The sequence below is a fragment of the Oncorhynchus nerka genome, linkage group LG1, assembly GCF_034236695.1.
Source record: "Oncorhynchus nerka isolate Pitt River linkage group LG1, Oner_Uvic_2.0, whole genome shotgun sequence".
In the NCBI taxonomy this organism is placed as follows: Eukaryota; Metazoa; Chordata; class Actinopteri; order Salmoniformes; family Salmonidae; genus Oncorhynchus; species Oncorhynchus nerka.
Genome location: NC_088396.1, coordinates 26,288,739 through 26,307,093, shown reverse-complemented (window position 1 = coordinate 26,307,093; position 18,355 = coordinate 26,288,739). Strand labels below are relative to the sequence as shown.

The 18,355-nt window shown below is 44.1% G+C and overlaps 1 protein-coding gene across 1 annotated transcript in view; it reads left to right on the top strand.

Annotated features, from left to right (window-relative positions):
- Nucleotides 1-246: 246 nt before the first annotated feature.
- Nucleotides 247-18,355, top strand: part of LOC115128263 (follistatin-related protein 1-like) — a 70,382-nt gene continuing 52,273 nt past the window's right edge. The window contains exons 1-2 of the mRNA XM_029657955.2: nucleotides 247-381; nucleotides 505-561. Coding sequence (XP_029513815.1) covers nucleotides 379-381; nucleotides 505-561 — 60 coding nt within the window. The 5' untranslated portion in view covers nucleotides 247-378. The remainder of the gene's footprint in view (nucleotides 382-504; nucleotides 562-18,355) is intronic.

Sequence of the window (18,355 nt, the reverse complement as noted above, 5' to 3'; positions counted from 1 at the left end):
GAAATAAGACAGGGGAAATAAAAATCATGAAAAATACATCTTAATCTGCTTGTGATCTGGTTATAAGAAGTCCCGACCATATTTCAACCAATAAAATACGTCTTCATCACGTTGTATGTCCACTGGGTACAACCATTTAGCAAGTAGGACATTTCTGAGTTTCGTAGTTCCGACTAGCACGTGAACGCTCCATAACGTTCCTGCGCTCCGGAGATTTTCATTGGTCACGCCATATCGGGGGCAAGACTCGAGACCAGGAATTCCTCAGCGCTCCTCAAATTTCCTGAAATCACAGACCTCTCGCTCGCCTCGGTTACGGATACATTCTGCGCCCACCTCCTCCTCGCAACAGACGTCTGAACAGAGCCGCTTTTCAAAATGGTAATTTTCTAATATTGCTCTTTATTTATTTGACTATTTTACTTGACATTAACCAATAACATGCGTTTTTCAACTTTCGTATATTTTCATATTTTTCTCTTCCTTTTCTCTCTGTCTTCCCAGATGTTGCAAAGTGTCCCCTTCCTCCTATTGCTGGCCATAGCGCTCTGTCAAACCGAGGTAAGTTGGACTTCAGATTGTTTTGTTAAATGGTAATCAATGCAAAGCCAAACAACATATTATGATTGACATAGGTTACTTCTATATTAAACGTGAAAGGCTCTGCTCCCTTTACTGGCTTTATGGTTTTTTGGTACTTTTAGGCAGGACCTGATTATTGCAGGGGCTTACAGGGGCTGATGCCCCAGGGCCTAAACCAGTAAGGGGGCCCTTGAAGCAGAGAAAACATTTTCACAGTTAAATTACGTGTTTAATATTAGGCTCATCAAAAAATATCTAAGCCCCTATAAAATATCTAAGCCTATGATTTTTTAATGCAGACCTGCTTTTCGTGGCACAGCTGGAGCGCTTAGAATCTAGTTATATTTGTGAAACATTGGGCCTAATAATTAAAAGCCTGGATTTATTCTAGATTTTTATTTTCATGATGGACGGAAGGTTTTCTTTTCAAGGGAGAAACGATTAACATGGCATTATCCAAGGGACATCGCGCACTAGACTTCATTATGGAGACAATTCAAAAATGGCTTTTTAATAGGAAGATCATCTTCCAAATCTCTTTGTAGATTATGATGGCCACACTGCATATTATTTTATCATCATGGTTTGTAGGACTATCCTAAAACAGCACAAATGTGAATGTGTCCTCTATATCTCTGATGGAAATAGGGCAAGTATTGGTATTTTTAGACAGTGTTTTGGACCACACAGATGGAACAGAAAAACAATCACACACACACACACACACACACACACACACACACACACACACACACACACACACACACACACACACACACACACACACACACACAAACACACGGCACACTCAAACACACACACACACACACAAACACACACTATCCTGTGAATTTCCTCTTTCAATGTTTGTTAAGTTGATGAAGTGATATTGTTGCAAGCAAACGAGGATACTCTTTATTATCTTTGGCTCCATGGGTATCAAACAGAGTTAACTCTTTACACTCTTGGGAATTGGCCTAAATGGATAGGGCTACATTTACATGTATTTTGCAGAAGAGATATGGAAATGCATAACAATGGTAGCAATTACACTGAACAAAAATATAAACGCAACATGCAACAATTTCAAATATTTTACTGAGTTACAGTTCATATAAGGGAATCAGTCAATTGAAATACATTCATTAGACCGTAATCTATTGATTTCACATGACTGGGAATACAGATATGCGTCGGTATGTCACAGATACCTTAAAAAAACGGTAGGGGGCGTCGATCAGCTGGATGTGGAGGTCCTGGGCTGGTGTGGTTACATGTGGTCTGCGATTGTGAGGCCGGTTGGACGTACTTCCAAATTCTCTAAAACAACATTGGAGGAGGCTTATGGTAGAGAAATTAACATTCAATTCTCTGGCAACAGCTTTGGTGAGACAGTCCTGGAGTCTGCATGCCAAATGCACGCTCCTCAAAACATCTGTGGCATTGTGTTGTGTGACAATACTGCACATTTTGCACTCAAGGTGCACCTGTGTAATGATCATGCTGTTTAATCAGCTTCTTGATGTGCCACACCTGTCAGGCGGATGGATTATCTTTTCAAAGGAGAAATGCTTACTAACAGGGATATTCTATATTCCATAGAATATGAGAGAAATATGCTTTTTGTGCATATGAAACATTTCTGGGATCTTTTATTTCAGCTCATGAAACATGGGACCAACAATTTACACGTCGTGTTTAGATTTTTATTCAGTGTAAAGGGGAACAGTTTGGAGAAAAGTTATGTGCATTTACATTGACTATACATTCAGTAACATGGTACGACTATTCACAAGGCAATTCGGAGAAGCAGATGGTAATTTTGGTGCGCTTAGAATGGAGTCATGAGTGCATTCAGATGTGTGGTCCGTGGCAAATGTTCTTCATAATACAGGACAACCGAGGGTATGACGCCATGTCGTCTTGTAACTGGACATCCAGCATAGTGATCATAAACGTTGACACGGTATATTACATGAGTTTGATGATATGGAAATGTGCGGTGCACTTTTGGACTCTCGGGTGTTTGACTTGCTTGTATGACATCAAAGCGGTATTTATTATAATCCTCAATGTCTCATCTTTCAAAATATATCTAGTCCTCATAATTTACAGCAATTCCCTAACTCAGAAAACAAAAAAGTTGCACAATTATCGGGAGGGATGGTGCAACTTCATGTCACGTGAGGGGCTCAAGTTCAGAATGTCTATCAGTCAAAACTCAAACAGACCTGTGAAGGGGACACCCTTAGCATGTTACTATACAGCCACCTCATTCCAATTTAGGCACTTATCAGTGTCCAAATCTGCAACTTTCAACCATATATGGGTATGAGTGTAGAGGGTTAATAGACAGCTGAGCTAACTATACAGGGATCAGGAAGACTTTTTGCTGTGCTGGGGTTGTGTTTGGGTGGTCAGTGTGTGTGTGTGTGTGTGTGTGTGTGTGTGTGTGTGTGTGTGTGTGTGTGTGTGTGTGTGTGTGTGTGTGTGTGTGTGTGTGTGTGTGTGTGTGTGTGTGTGTGTGTGTGTGTGTGTGTGTGTGTGTCACTCACCCGGGTGGGTCTCACACACTGTGGTGCTAAGTAATGCCTGAGTAAACACTGAACCTAAAGTGGTTGGAGGTGAGGTCTCTTGAAACCACACAGTTAGAACTGTCACACACACATACACACAGGTTGTCTATTTTCAATGACTTCTCAATCAATTCAAAATATATTTATTTATGTAAAAAAATAACAAAAAAATCTTCCTGAGTTGACACCAATTAGAATTGTCACCAACCCTGACACACACTTGTGGGCTTCGGGGTTAGATTGTGGAAAACACTTTGGAATTTCCAAATATGTTCAGGAATTACTGTGGAATTCCAAGGATTTTCAGGAATTAGGCTACTTTGGAATTACTTTGCATTTCAGGATTACCCTCATTTCTGGATTAAGATTATAGGTCAAGGTTTGGGAGAGGTTAGCTTTTGGGTTGAGGTTTAGCATGGTTGTAGTTCTGTCTCTAGACTTGCGGGAGATTGCAGGGTGAACTAAGTCAGCCTCTACTCATTGGCATTACATGTCCAGACAGTCATCACTATCAGTACCAGCGCTACTACCTCCAGGCCCTCTGCTGACCTCCGAGTGCTGCCCCTGTCATTGCCTGCTGAAAAAAGGCCCTTTGTGTGGGTCTTTATTGGATCTGTGACCTCTCTCATTGGTGACATCTGGCACTGAGAAGACTGAGTACAGGCCAGAGTTTGTGGAATGTGGCTGTGGAATATGTGGGAGAGGCATTATAAAGACATATATAATTTAAGGGTAATTACCCTGCTAATATACAGCCTATTGACAGACCCAGTAGGAATGTTAAAGTGGCCTGCTAGTACACCGTCTTAAGGCGGTCTTCGGATTGTTTAGTTATACAATGTGTTGGTATTGTATATAGTTTAAAGTTTACTATAGACCAATTTATGCTTGATCCGAAAATGTGATCGGAGGCTCTGTATAGAGGGTGTGACACAATTGAAGCGCCTGCGGGGGCATGCAGAGCTCTGTACCGCATTGCCTTGCGCCTCCCAAATGTTTTAACAATGCAGAGGGCTCCGCATAGCTCCGCATTGACATGATTGGTTGTTGGTAGGTGGGGGCGGTTTGTATAAACACATTCATTTCCTTGACAACTTCCTTCACAACAGCTCTCCTCAACAGCTATACGCTGCTCCGTGAAGCGCAATTAGTATGAATGCAGATGTCAGATTGACCATGCAGTGCCTTGAAGGCAGACTAAAATGTTGCACTGCATGGCGGTCTTCAGTGATTATTTCAAGTCTCAATCCCTATTGTTTAGTTAGTTTAGCTGCGGATACTGTACCTCAGGTGTATGTGTTTTGTGTGTGCGAGTGTGAGAGTGTGTGTGTTGCTGTTTGATGGCTCTTTATATTGCTGACATATGAATGCTAAGATATTAAAATGTGAAAGCTTGCACCAGATTTATTATGAAGGAGAGAATGCCTCTGGGTACTTCCTAAGGCAAGAAATGGCTGTGTTTGCATATAGTACGGCTGGGCTCACGGCTATTCTCTCTGGCTATGTGAAGACTGAGGGGAGAGATGCATCTGGTGAATATGATGTGGACGTTTCCCACACACACACACACTGTGAGAGTGAGATGCGAAGGCTGTGTGTGGGGGCACACACACGCTCACACTTTTCTGTTCTCCAGGCATCCTGTGTTATTGCATTACCCATGGTGGCCGGTGTAATAACACAGTAGATCATTCAGTTATTAGAAACACGGCTGGATCTGGCTTTGAAAATACAGGAAAGAAACCGAACAATGGCGCTCAACGCCACACACAGTATACAACCTCTCTACTCACACACAGTGGATAGACAACCTCTCTACTCACACACAGTGGATATACTACCTCCCTATACCAACACAGTGGATATACTACCTCCCTATACACATACATTGTGGATATACAACCTCCCTATACCCACACAGTGGATATACTACCTCCCTATACCCACACAGTGGATATACTACCTCCCTATACACACACCGTGGATATACAACCTCTCTACTCACACACAGTGGATATACTACCTCCCTATACACATACATTGTGGATATACAACCTCCCTATACCCACACAGTGGATATACTACCTCCCTATACACACACCGTGGATATACAACCTCTCTACTCACACACAGTGGATATACTACCTCCCTATACACATACATTGTGGATATACAACCTCCCTATACCCACACAGTGGATATACAACCTCCCTATACCCACACAGTGGATATACTACCTCCCTATACACACACCGTGGATATACAACCTCTCTACTCACACACAGTGGATATACTACCTCCCTATACCAACACAGTGGATATACTACCTCCTATACACATACATTGTGGATATACAACCTCCCTATACCCACACAGTGGATATACTACCTCCCTATACCCACACAGTGGATATACTACCTCCCTATACACACACCGTGGATATACAACCTCTCTACTCACACACAGTGGATATACTACCTCCCTATACCAACACAGTGGATATACTACCTCCCTATACACATACATTGTGGATATACAACCTCCCTATACCCACACAGTGGATATACTACCTCCCTATACCCACACAGTGGATATACTACCTCCCTATACACACACCGTGGATATACAACCTCTCTACTCACACACAGTGGATATACTACCTCCCTATACACATACATTGTGGATATACAACCTCCCTATACCCACACAGTGGATATACTACCTCCCTATACACACACCGTGGATATACAACCTCTCTACTCACACACAGTGGATATACTACCTCCCTATACACATACATTGTGGATATACAACCTCCCTATACCCACACAGTGGATATACAACCTCCCTATACCCACACAGTGGATATACTACCTCCCTATACCCACACAGTGGATAGACAACCTCTCTATACACACACAGTGGATAGACAACCTCTCTACTCACACACAGTGGATAGACAACCTCTCTACTCACACACAATGGATAGACAACCTCTCTACTCACACACAGTGGATAGACAACCTCTCTATACACACACAGTGGATAGACAACCTCTCTATACACACACAGTGGATAGACAACCTCTCTACTCACACACAGTGGATAGACAACCTCTCTACTCACACACAGTGGATAGACAACCTCTCTACTCACACACAATGGATATACTAACTCTCTACTCACACACAGTGGATAGACAACCTCTCTACTCACACACAGTGGATAGACAACCTCTCTACTCACACACAGTGGATATACTACCTCCCTATACCCACACAGTGGATAGACAACCTCTACTCACACACAGTGGATATACTACCTCCCTATACCCACACAGTGGATCGACAACCTCTACTCACACACAGTGGATATACTACCTCCCTATACCCACACAGTGGATAGACAACCTCTACTCACACACAGTGGATATACTACCTCCCTATACCCACACAGTGGATAGACAACCTCTCTACTCACACACAGTGGATAGGCAACCTCTCTATACACACACAGTGGATAGACAACCTCTGTACTCACACACAATGGATAGACAACCTCTGTACTCACACACAATGGATAGACAACCTCTGTACTCACACACAATGGATAGACAACCTCTGTACTCACACACAATGGATAGACAACCTCTGTACTCACACACAATGGATAGACAACCTCTGTACTTACACACAGTGGATAGACAACCTCTGTACTCACACACAATGGATAGACAACCTCTCTACTCACACACAGTGGATAGACAACCTCTGTACTCACACACAGTCGATATACAGTGCATTCGGAAAGTATTCAGACCCCTTGACTTTTTCCACATTACAGGCTTTATCTAAAATGTATGAAATAAAAGTTTTCCTCATCAATCTACACACAATAACCCATAATGACAAAGCGAAAACAAGTGTTTAGAAATGTTTGCAAATGTATTTCTAAAAATAACAAACAGATATAACTTATTTAAATACGTATTCAGACCCTTTGATATAAGACTCGAAATTGAGCTCAAGTGCATCCTGTTTCCATTGATCATCCTTGAGATGTTTCTACAGCTTGATTGGAGTCCACCTCTGGTAAATTCAATTGATTGGACATGATTTGGAAAGGCACACACTTGTCTATATAAGTTGACAGTGCTGTCAGAGCAAAAACCAAGCCATGAGGTCAAAGGAATTGTCCATAGAGCTCAGAGACCGGATTGTGTTGAGGCACAGATCTGGGGAAGGATACTATAATAAATTCTGCAGCATTGAATGTCCCCAAGAACATAGTGGCCTCCATCATTCTTAAATGGAAAGAAGTTTAGAACCACCAAGACTCTTCCTAGAGCTGGCCGACCGGCCAAACTGAGCAATCGGGGGAGAATGGCCTTGGTCAGGGAGGTGACCAAGAACCTTATGTACACTGACAGAGCTCCAGATTTACTCTGTAGAGAAGGACACCCATCTTTGCAGCACTCCACCAATCAGGCCTTTATGGCAGAGTGGCCAGACGGAAGCCACTCCTCAGTAAAAGGCACATGACAGCCCTTTTGGAGTTTGCCAAAAGGCACCTAAGGACTCTCAGAGCATGAGAAAAAAGATTCTCTGGTCTGATGAAACCAAGATTGAAATGAGGGAAAGATGAACGGAGCAAAGTGTAGAGAGATCCTTGATGAAAACCTGCTCTAGAGTGCTTAGGACCTCAGACTGGGGGCGAAGATTCACCGTCCAACAGGACAACGACCCTAAGCACACAGACAAGACAACGCAGGAGTGGCTTTGGGACAAGTTTCTGGATGTCCTTGAGTGGCCCAGCCAGAGCCCGGACTTGAACCTGTAGAGACCTGAAAACAGTTGTGCAACAATGCTTCCCATCCAACCTGACAGAGGTTGAAAGGATATGCAGAGAAGAATGGAAGAAACTCCCCAAATACTGGTGTGCCGAGCTTGTAGCGTTATACCCCAAAATACTCAAGGCTGCCAAAGGTGCTCCAACAACTGAGGAAAGGGTCTGAATACTTATGTAAATGTGATATTTCAGTTTTTTTCTTTTTTTACATTTGCAACCATTTCAAAACAGTTTTTGCTTTGTCATTATGGGTTATTGTGTGTAGATTGATGAGGGAAAAAACAATTAAACCATTTTTAGAATAAGGCTGTAACCCAACAAAGTGGAAAAAATAAATGGTTCTGTATAATGCCAAATAAGGGCTATTTGACTGGTAACCACAGTGAATCCCTTTTTGGTGCTATATATATAACATGTTTTTGAAGGTTATATAAAGAACCACGCTCATAAGGTTCTAAATGGAACAGGTATGGTGCTATAAAGAACCATTAAAAAAGGTCCTAAAAATGAAATGTCAACTGCGTTTATTTTCAGCAAACGTAGCATGTGTAAATATTTGTATGAACATAACAAGATTCAACAACTGAGACATAAACTGAACAAGTTCCACAGACATGTGACTAACAGAAATTGAATAATGTGTCCCTGAACAAATGGGGGGTCAAAATCAAAAGTAACAGTCAGTATCTGGTGTGGCCACCAGCTGCATTAAGTACTGCAGTGCATCTCCTCCTCATGGACTGCACCAGATTTTCCATTTCTTTCTGTGAGATGTTACCCCACTCTTCCACCAAGGCACCTGCAAGTTCCCGGACATTTCTGAATGGCCCTAGCTCTCACCCTCCAATTCAGCAGGTCCCAGACGTGCTCATTGGGATTGAGATCCGGGCTCTTCGCTGGCCATGGCAGAACACTGACATTCCTGTCTTTTAGGAAATCACACACAGAACGAGCAGTATGGCTGGTGGCATTGTCATGCTGGAGGGTCATGTCAGGATGAGCCTGCAGGAAGGGTACTACATGAGGGAGGAGGATATTTTCCCTGTAACGCACAGCGTTGAGATTGCCTGCAATGACAACAAGCTCAGACCGATGATGCTGTGACACACCTCCCCAGACCATGATGGGCCCTCCCGCTCCAGAGTACAGGCCTCGGTGTAACGCTCATTCCTTCGATGATAAATGCGAATCCGACCATCACCCCTGGTGAGACAAAGCCGCAACTCGTCAGCGAAGAGCACTTTTTGCCAATCCTGTCTGGTCCAGCGACGGTGGGTTTGTGCCCATAGGCAATGTTTTTGCCAGTGATGACTGGTGAGGATCTGCCTTACAACAGTCTACAAGCCCTCAGTCCAGCCTCTCTCAGCCTATTGTGGACAGTCTGAGCACCGATGGAGGGATTGTGCGTTTCTGGTGTAGCTCGGGCAGATGTTCGGATGTACCGATCCTGTGCAGGTGTTGTTACACGTGGTCTGCCACTGCGAGGATGATCAGCTGTCCGTCCTGTCTCCCTTCAGTGCCTAAGGCACATTCACTCAGATGATCAGGGATCCTGGGCATCTTTCTTTTGGTGTTTTTCAGAGTCCGTAGAAAGGCCTCTTTAGTGTCCTAAGTTTTCATAACTGTGACCTTAATTGCCTACCATTTGTAAGCTGTTAGTGTCTTAATGACCGTTCCACAGGTGCATGTTCATTAATTGTTTATGGTTCATTGAACAAGCATGGGAAACAGTGTTTAAACCCTTTACAATGAAGAGCTGTGAAGTTATTTTGATTTTGACCAATTATCTTTGAAAGACAGGGTCTTGAAAAAGGGGCATTTCTTTATTTGCTGAGTTTAAATAGCACCAATAAGGGTTCCGCTATGGTTACAACCCCTTTTGGGTTCTTTAGCAAGAAAAGTTCTTTATAGAACCATTCTCAATATCAAAGGTTCTTTATAGAACCATTCTCAATATCAAAGGTTCTTTATAGATCCTTTTGAAGATCCCACATTTTTTTGGACTGGTTATCCATATTATGTTGTTAAAAATCCATAGGTATTGTTATGGCAATGTACAAGTTCAATCAGGTGTGCTAAATCTTGAACTGCTGGAGATCCCCGAGGAGAGAATTGAGAACCATTGATATTGTCAACCATTCTCAATTAACACAAGGCCATACATGAGTATTACCCAAGACACCATCTCTATATATTGTCATATATAGCATGCAATCACATAACATAACAGATTAGATAAACTGGAATGACACTCGCAATCAGCTTTTTTAGCTTTGTGCTTAACACGGCCCAAATTATTCCAATGAGCAGCCGTCCCTATATTTTAATTATCACTAAAAGAGCAAAGAACCCTTTTGTGAACTGCAAAGAACCAGTGAAGGGCTCAAATTCCCAAAGAACCCTTGAGGAATCCTCTTTTCTTAGTGTGTACTCTCAAAGTTGAAGGACATGATGTAGGACATAGGATCAACATGTTAGAATACTGATGGTTTGCAATTAGTTTTTCACTTGATCTACTGTATAAGCAAATACATGTTCTTGTGTTTATTGGTCATAGAATCACTTCTAACTAATGTTAGCGACTAGCAATGTGCAAAACTACATTTAGCAGGCTACTTTATAGTCGAAGTAGAGGAACTGCCTCCCAAGCTGTAATATCCTTACAAGAGCTGACGGTGACAGAGTCGCTGCCTCCATGTCACCATGCTGTGTAGCTGTTGATGACTGTTCTCTCATTGGAAGGTGCTGCCTGGGCTATAAATACCATGCCAAGGAGGAGTGAACAGAGCTGGAACATGGGGTACAGTACAGCCTGTCCTCTGTCATTTTTACTCAGGAATGCCTAATTGTTCTAGTTCTACATTCACACACACACCCACACACACACACACAAACACACGCAGGAAGGCATGCACACAAAGACACACATGGAGAGAGAGAGAGCTGCACTTCCTAACCTCCTGCCAAATCAAATGTATTGGTCACATACACATGTTTAGCAGATGTTATTGCGGGTGTAGCGAAATGCTTGTGCTTCTAGCTCTGACAGTGCAGTAATATCTAACAAGTAATATCTAACAGTTTCACAACATATACCCAAAATACACGTACATCTAAGTAAGGAATGGTTTAAGAATATACAGTGGGGCAAAAAAGTATTTAGTCAGCCACATATCATTTGGAAGTATGCTTGGGGTCATTGTCCATTTGGAAGACCCATTTGCGACCAAGCTTTAACTGATGTCTTGAGATGTTTCTTCAATATATCCACATAATTTTCCTTCCTCATTTTACCATCTATTTTGTAAAGTGCACCAGTCCCTCCTGCAGCAAAGCACCCCCACAACATGATGCTGCCACCCCCGTGCTTCACAGTTGGGATGGTGTTCTTCAGTTTGCAAGCCTCCCCCTTTTTCCTCCAAACAAAACGATGGTCATTATGGCCAGGACATTTCTCCAAAAAGTACGATCTTTGTCCCCATGTGCAGTTACAAACCGTAGTCTGGCTTTTATATGGTGGTTTTGGAGCAGGGGCTTCTTTCTTGCTTAGTGGTCGATGTAGGACTCGTTTTACTCTGGATATGGATACTTTTGTACCTGTTTCCTCCAGCATCTTCACACGGTCCTTTGCTGTTGTTCTGGGATTGATTTGCACTTCTCCTACCAAAGTACATTCATCTCTAGGAGACAGAAAACATCTTCTTCCTGAGCAGTATGACAGCTGCGTGGTCTCATGGTGTTTATACTTGCATACTACTGTTTGTACAGATGATCGTGGTACCTTCAGGCATTTTGAAATTGCTCCCAAGGATGAACCAGACTTGTGGAGGTCTACAATTTTTGTTGATAGAATTTCAGGAGCCTTTTCCTCCAATTTGCTTTGTTTAAATCCCCAGGTACAATAAATGCAGCCTCAGGATATGTGATTTCCAATTTGCAAAAAGTCCAGTGAAGATCTTTGAGGGCCGTTGTGGTATTGGCTTGAGGGGCGATATAGACCACTGTGGCTATTATTAACAAATTTAGGCTGTATGTTATCCAGAGCATAGTTACCTGCAACTGTGCTGTCAGATTGTCCGTTTGTAAATTCAGAGCTTTTCACGTTCAGAGCCCACGCTGGACGCTCTGGCCAATAAGTAGGGTTGTTTCCCGAAAGCTCTGACCTCACAACCACAGTCAATGAACCAAGCTAACTGGCTAACATTGGCTAGCTACATCCAGACACATAGTGAGTGAACACCCCACTCTGACCATTTTAGTCACCCTAGCAGAGCTGGTTAAGCCGTTTTCATGTTATCCAGAACATTGGTGACTGTAACAGTGCTGCTGGAAACAATTTAATTATACTTTGTTGCCGATGTTTACTGACACAGGAAATATTTGATTATGATGTTTCTAGAGACAATATTTCTCTCATCATCACTCAATACCTAGGTTTACCTCCACTGTATTCACATCTTACCATACCTTTGTCTGTACATTATACCTTGATTTTATTGCCCCCATAAACCTCCTTTTACTCTCTGTTCCAGACGTTCTAGACGACCAATTCTCATAGCTTTTAGCTGTACCCTTATCCTACTCCTCCTCTGGTCCTCTGGTGATATAGAGGTGAATCTAGGCCCTGCAGTGCCTAGTTCCACTCTAATTCCCCAGGTGCTCTCTTTTGATGACTTCTGTAACCGTAATAGCCTTGGTTTCATGCATGTTAACATTAGAAGCCTCCTCCCTACGTGTGTTTTATTCACTGCTTTAGCACACTCTGCCAACCCAGATGATCTAGCCATGTCTAATCCTGGCTCTGAAATGATCATCCCTAACTACAACATTTTCAGACAAGATAGAACGGCCAAAGGGGGTGGTGTTGCAATCTACTGCAAAGATAGCCTGCAGAGTTCTGTCCTACTATCCAGGTCTGTACCCAAACAATTTGAACTTCTGCTTTTAAAAATCCACCTCTCTAAAAACAAGTCTCTCACCGTTGCCGCCTGCTACAGACCACCCTCTGCCCCCAGCTGTGCTCTGGACACCATATGTGAACTGATTGCCCCCCATCTATCTTCAGAGCTCATGCTGCTAGGCGACCTAAACTGGAACATGCTTAAAACCTCTTAGAACTTCCCATCCCGGATCCGGGAGAATTGTCATCAACTACACTAATTAGCATAGCGCAACGGTCAAAAAATATTACTAGAAAATATTGATATTCATGAAATAACAAGTGAAATATAGTGAAACACAGTTTAGCATTTTGTTAAATAAGCATGCCCCGTTCAAGAAATTTAGAACCAGGAACAGATATAGCCCTTGGTTCTCTCTTTCGTGTCGTCTGAGATTTTCAAAGATTGGAAAGCAGTTGCGGTCATCCACCTCTTCAAGGTTGGGGACACTCTTGACCCAAACTGCTACAGACCTATATCTATCCTACCCTGCCTTTCTAAGTTCCTCGAAAGCCAAGTCAACAAACAGATTACCGACCATTTCGAATCCCACCATACCTTCTCCACTATGCAATCTGGTTTCAGAGCTGGTCATGGGTGCACCTCAGCCACGCTCAAGGTCCTAAACGATATCTTAACCGCCATCGATAAGAAACAGTACTGTGCAGCCGTATTCATTGACCTGGCCAAGGCTTTCGACTCTGTCAATCACCACATCTTCATCGGCAGACTCGACAGCCTTGGTTTCTCAAATGATTGCCTCGCCTGGTTCACCAACTACTTCTCTGATAGAGTTCAGTGTGTCAAATCGGAGGGTCTGTTGTCCGGGCCTCTTGCAGTCTCTATGGGTGTGCCACAGGGTTAAATTCTTGGACCGACTCTCTTCTCGATATACATTAATGATGTTGCTCTTGCTGCTGGTGAGTCTCTGATCCACCTCTACGCAGACGACACTATTCTGTATACTTCTGGCCCTTCTTTGGACACTGTGTTAACAACCCTGGCTTCAACCCTGGCTTCAATGCCATACAACTCTCCTTCCGTGGCCTCCAATTGCTTTTGAATACAAGTAAAACTAAATGCAAGCTCTTCAATTTATCAATGCCTGCACCTGCCCGCCTGTCCAACATCACTACTCTGGATGGCTCTGACTTAGAATATGTGGACAACTACAAATACCTAGGTGTCTAGTTAGACTGTAAACTCTCCTTCCAGACTCACATCAAACATCTCCAATCCAAAGTTAAATCTAGAATTGGCTTCCTATGTCGCAACAAAGCATCCTTCACTCATGCTGCCAAACATACCCTTGTAAAACTGACCATCCTACCAATCCTCAACTTCGGCGATGTCATTTACCATATTTACTTTCTATCTCTTTTCGATTTTTTATTTGTTTATACCTTCCGGTAACCTGCCTCACCCAATGTGATACGGAACCGCTATTATTTTTAATGTTTAGAACACACTCAAGAACTTCCAGAAGCTAACCAGCTAACTAGCTACAAGCTATTTAGTCATTGTTAGTTTTTTTTAACCTGGATAACACTCGCCAGTCCAGCTTCCCTGCCCCATCTACCGCTGCCCCCTGGACACTGATCACTTGGCTACATAGCTGATACACGCTGGACTGTCCATTAATCACGGTACTCCATTCTGCTTGTTTATGTTTTATCTGTCGGCCCCGTTGCCTAGTCAACGCCATTTGACCTGCTGTTGTTGTGCTAGCTGATTAGCTGTTGTTGTCTCACCTACTGTTTTAGCTAGCTCTCCCAATTCAACACCTGTGATTACTGTATGCCTCGCTGTATGTCTCTCTCAAATGTCAATATGCCTTGTATACTGTTGTTCAGGTTAGTTATCATTGTTTTAGTTCACAATGGAGCCCCCAGTTCCACTCTTCATACCCCTGATACCTCCTTTGTCCCACCTCCCACACATGCGGTGACCTCACCCATTACAACCAGCATGTCCAGAGATACAACCTCTCTCATCATCACCCAGTGCCTGGGCTTACCTCCGCTGTACCCGCACCCCACCATACCCCTGTCTGCGCATTATGCCCTGAATATATTCTACCATGCCCAGAAACCTGCTCCTCTTATTCTCTGTCCCCAACGCTCTAGGCGACCAGTTTTGATAGCCTTTAGCCGCAACCTCATACTACTCCTTCTCTGTTCCGAGGGTGATGTGGAGGTAAACCCAGGCCCTGCATGTCCCCAGGCACCCTCATTTGTTGACTTCTGTGATCGAAAAGCCTTGGTTTCATGCATGTCAACATCAGAAGCCTCCTCCCTAAGTTTGTTTTACTCACTGCTTTAGCACACTCTGCTAACCCTGATGTCCTTGCCGTGTCTGAATCCTGGCTCAGGAAGGCCACCAAAAATTCAGAGATTTCCATACCCAACTATAACATCTTCCGTCAAGATAGAACTGCCAAAGGGGGAGGAGTTGCAGTCTACTGCAGAGATAGCCTGCAAAGTAATGTCATACTTTCCAGGTCCATACCCAAACAGTTCGAACTACTAATTTTGAAAATTACTCTCTCCAGAAATAAGTCTCTCACTGTTGCCGCCTGCTACCGACCCCCCTCAGCTCCCAGCTGTGCCCTGGACACCATTTGTGAATTGATTGCCCCCCATCTAGCTTCAGAGTTTGTTCTGTTAGGTGACCTAAACTGGGATATGCCTAACACCCCGGCAGTCCTACAATCTAAGCTAGATGCCCTCAATCTCACACAAATCATCAAGGAACCCACCAGGTACAACCCTAACTCTGTAAACAAGGGCACCCTCATAGACGTCATCCTGACCAACTGGCCCTCCAAATACACCTCCGCTGTCTTCAACCAGGATCTCAGCGATCACTGCCTCATTGCCTGTATCCGCTACGGAGCCGCAGTCAAACGACCACCCCTCATCACTGTCAAACGCTCCCTAAAACACTTCTGTGAGCAGGCCTTTCTAATCGACCTGGCCCGGGTATCCTGGAAGGACATTGACCTCATCCCGTCAGTTGAGGATGCCTGGTCATTCTTTAAAAGTAACTTCCTCACCATTTTAGATAAGCATGCTCCGTTCAAAAAATGCAGAACTAAGAACAGATACAGCCCTTGGTTCACTCCAGACCTGACTGCCCTCGACCAGCACAAAAACATCCTGTGGTGGACTGCAATAGCATCGAATAGTCCCCGCGATATGCAACTGTTCAGGGAAGTCAGGAACCAATATACGCAGTCAGTCAGGAAAGCTAAGGCCAGCTTCTTCAGGCAGAAGTTTGCATCCTGTAGCTCCAACTCCAAAAAGTTCTGGGACACTGTGAAGTCCATGGAGAACAAGAGCACATCCTCCCAGCTGCCCACTGCACTGAGGCTAGGTAACACGGTCACCACCGATAAATCCATGATTATCGAAAACTTTAACAAGCATTTCTCAACGGCTGGCCATGCCTTCCGCCTGGCTACTCCAACCTCGGCCAACAGCTCCACCCCCCCCCCCCTCCCCCCCCCCCGCAGCTACTCGCCCAAGCCTCTCCAGGTTCTCCTTCATCCAGATAGCAGATGTTCTGAAAGAGCTGCAAAACCTGGACCCGTACAAATCAGCTGGGCTTGACAATCTGGACCCTCTATTCCTGAAACTATCCGCCGCCATTGTCGCAACCCCTATTACCAGCCTGTTCAACCTCTCTTTCATATCGTCTGAGATCCCCAAGGATTGAAAGCTGCCGCAGTCCATCCCCCTCTTCAAAGGGGGAGACACCCTGGACCCAAACTGTTACAGACCTATATCCATCCTGCCCTGCCTATCTAAGGTCTTCGAAAGCCAAGTCAACAAACAGGTCACTGACCATCTCGAATCCCACCGTACCTTCTCCGCTGTGCAATCTGGTTTCCGAGCCGGTCACGGGTGCACCTCAGCCACACTCAAGGTACTAAACGATATCATAACCGCCATCGATAAAAGACAGTACTGTGCAGCCGTCTTCATCGACCTTGCCAAGGCTTTCGACTCTGTCAATCACCATATTCTTATCGGCAGACTCAGTAGCCTCGGTTTTTCGGGTTGACTGCCTTGCCTGGTTCACCAATTACTTTGCAGACAGAGTTCAGTGTGTCAAATCGGAGGGCATGCTGTCCGGTCCTCTGGCAGTCTCTATGGGGGTGCCACAGGGTTCAATTCTCGGGCCGACTCTTTTCTCTGTATATATCAATGATGTTGCTCTTGCTGATTCCCTGATCCACCTCTACGCAGACGACACCATTTTATATACTTCCGGCCCGTCCTTGGACACTGTGCTATCTAACCTCCAAACGAGCTTCAATGCCATACAACACTCCTTCCGTGGCCTCCAACTGCTCTTAAACGCTAGTAAAACCAAATGCATGCTTTTCAACCGATCGCTGCCTGCACCCGCATGCCCGACTAGCATCACCACCCTGGATGGTTCCGACCTTGAATATGTGGACATCTATAAGTACCTAGGTGTCTGGCTAGACTGTAAACTCTCCTTCCAGACTCATATCAAACATCTCCAATCGAAAATCAAATCAAGAGTCGGCTTTCTATTCCGCAACAAAGCCTCCTTCACTCACGCCGCCAAACTTACCCTAGTAAAACTGACTATCCTACCGATCCTCGACTTTGGCGATGTCATCTACAAAATTGCTTCCAACACTCTACTCAGCAAACTGGATGCAGTTTATCACAGTGCCATCTGTTTTGTCACCAAAGCACCTTATACCACCCACCACTGCGACTTGTATGCTCTAGTCGGCTGGCCCTCGCTACATATTCGTCGCCAGACCCACTGGCTCCAGGTCATCTACAAGTCCATGCTAGGTAAAGCTCCGCCTTATCTCAGTTCACTGGTCACGATGGCAACACCCATCCGTAGCATGCGCTCCAGCAGATGTATCTCACTGATCATCCCTAAAGCCAACACCTCATTCGGCCGCCTTTCGTTCCAGTACTCTGCTGCCTGTGACTGGAACGAATTGCAAAAATCGCTGAAGTTGTAGACTTTTATCTCCCTCACCAACTTCAAACATCTGCTATCTGAGCAGCTAACCCGATCGCTGCAGCTGTACATAGTCTATTGGTAAATAGCCCACCCATTTTCACCTACCTCATCCCCATACTGTTTTTATTTATTTACTTTTCTGCTCTTTTGCACACCAATATCTCTACCTGTACATGACCATCTGATCATTTATCACTCCAGTGTTAATCTGCAAAATTGTAATTATTCGCCTCATGCCTTTTTGCACACAATGTATATAGACTCCCCCTTTTTTTCTACTGTGTTATTGACTTGTTAATTGTTTACTCCGTGTGTAACTCTGTGTTGTCTGTTCACACTGCTATGCTTTATCTTGGCCAGGTCGCAGTTGCAGTTAAATAAAGGTGAAAA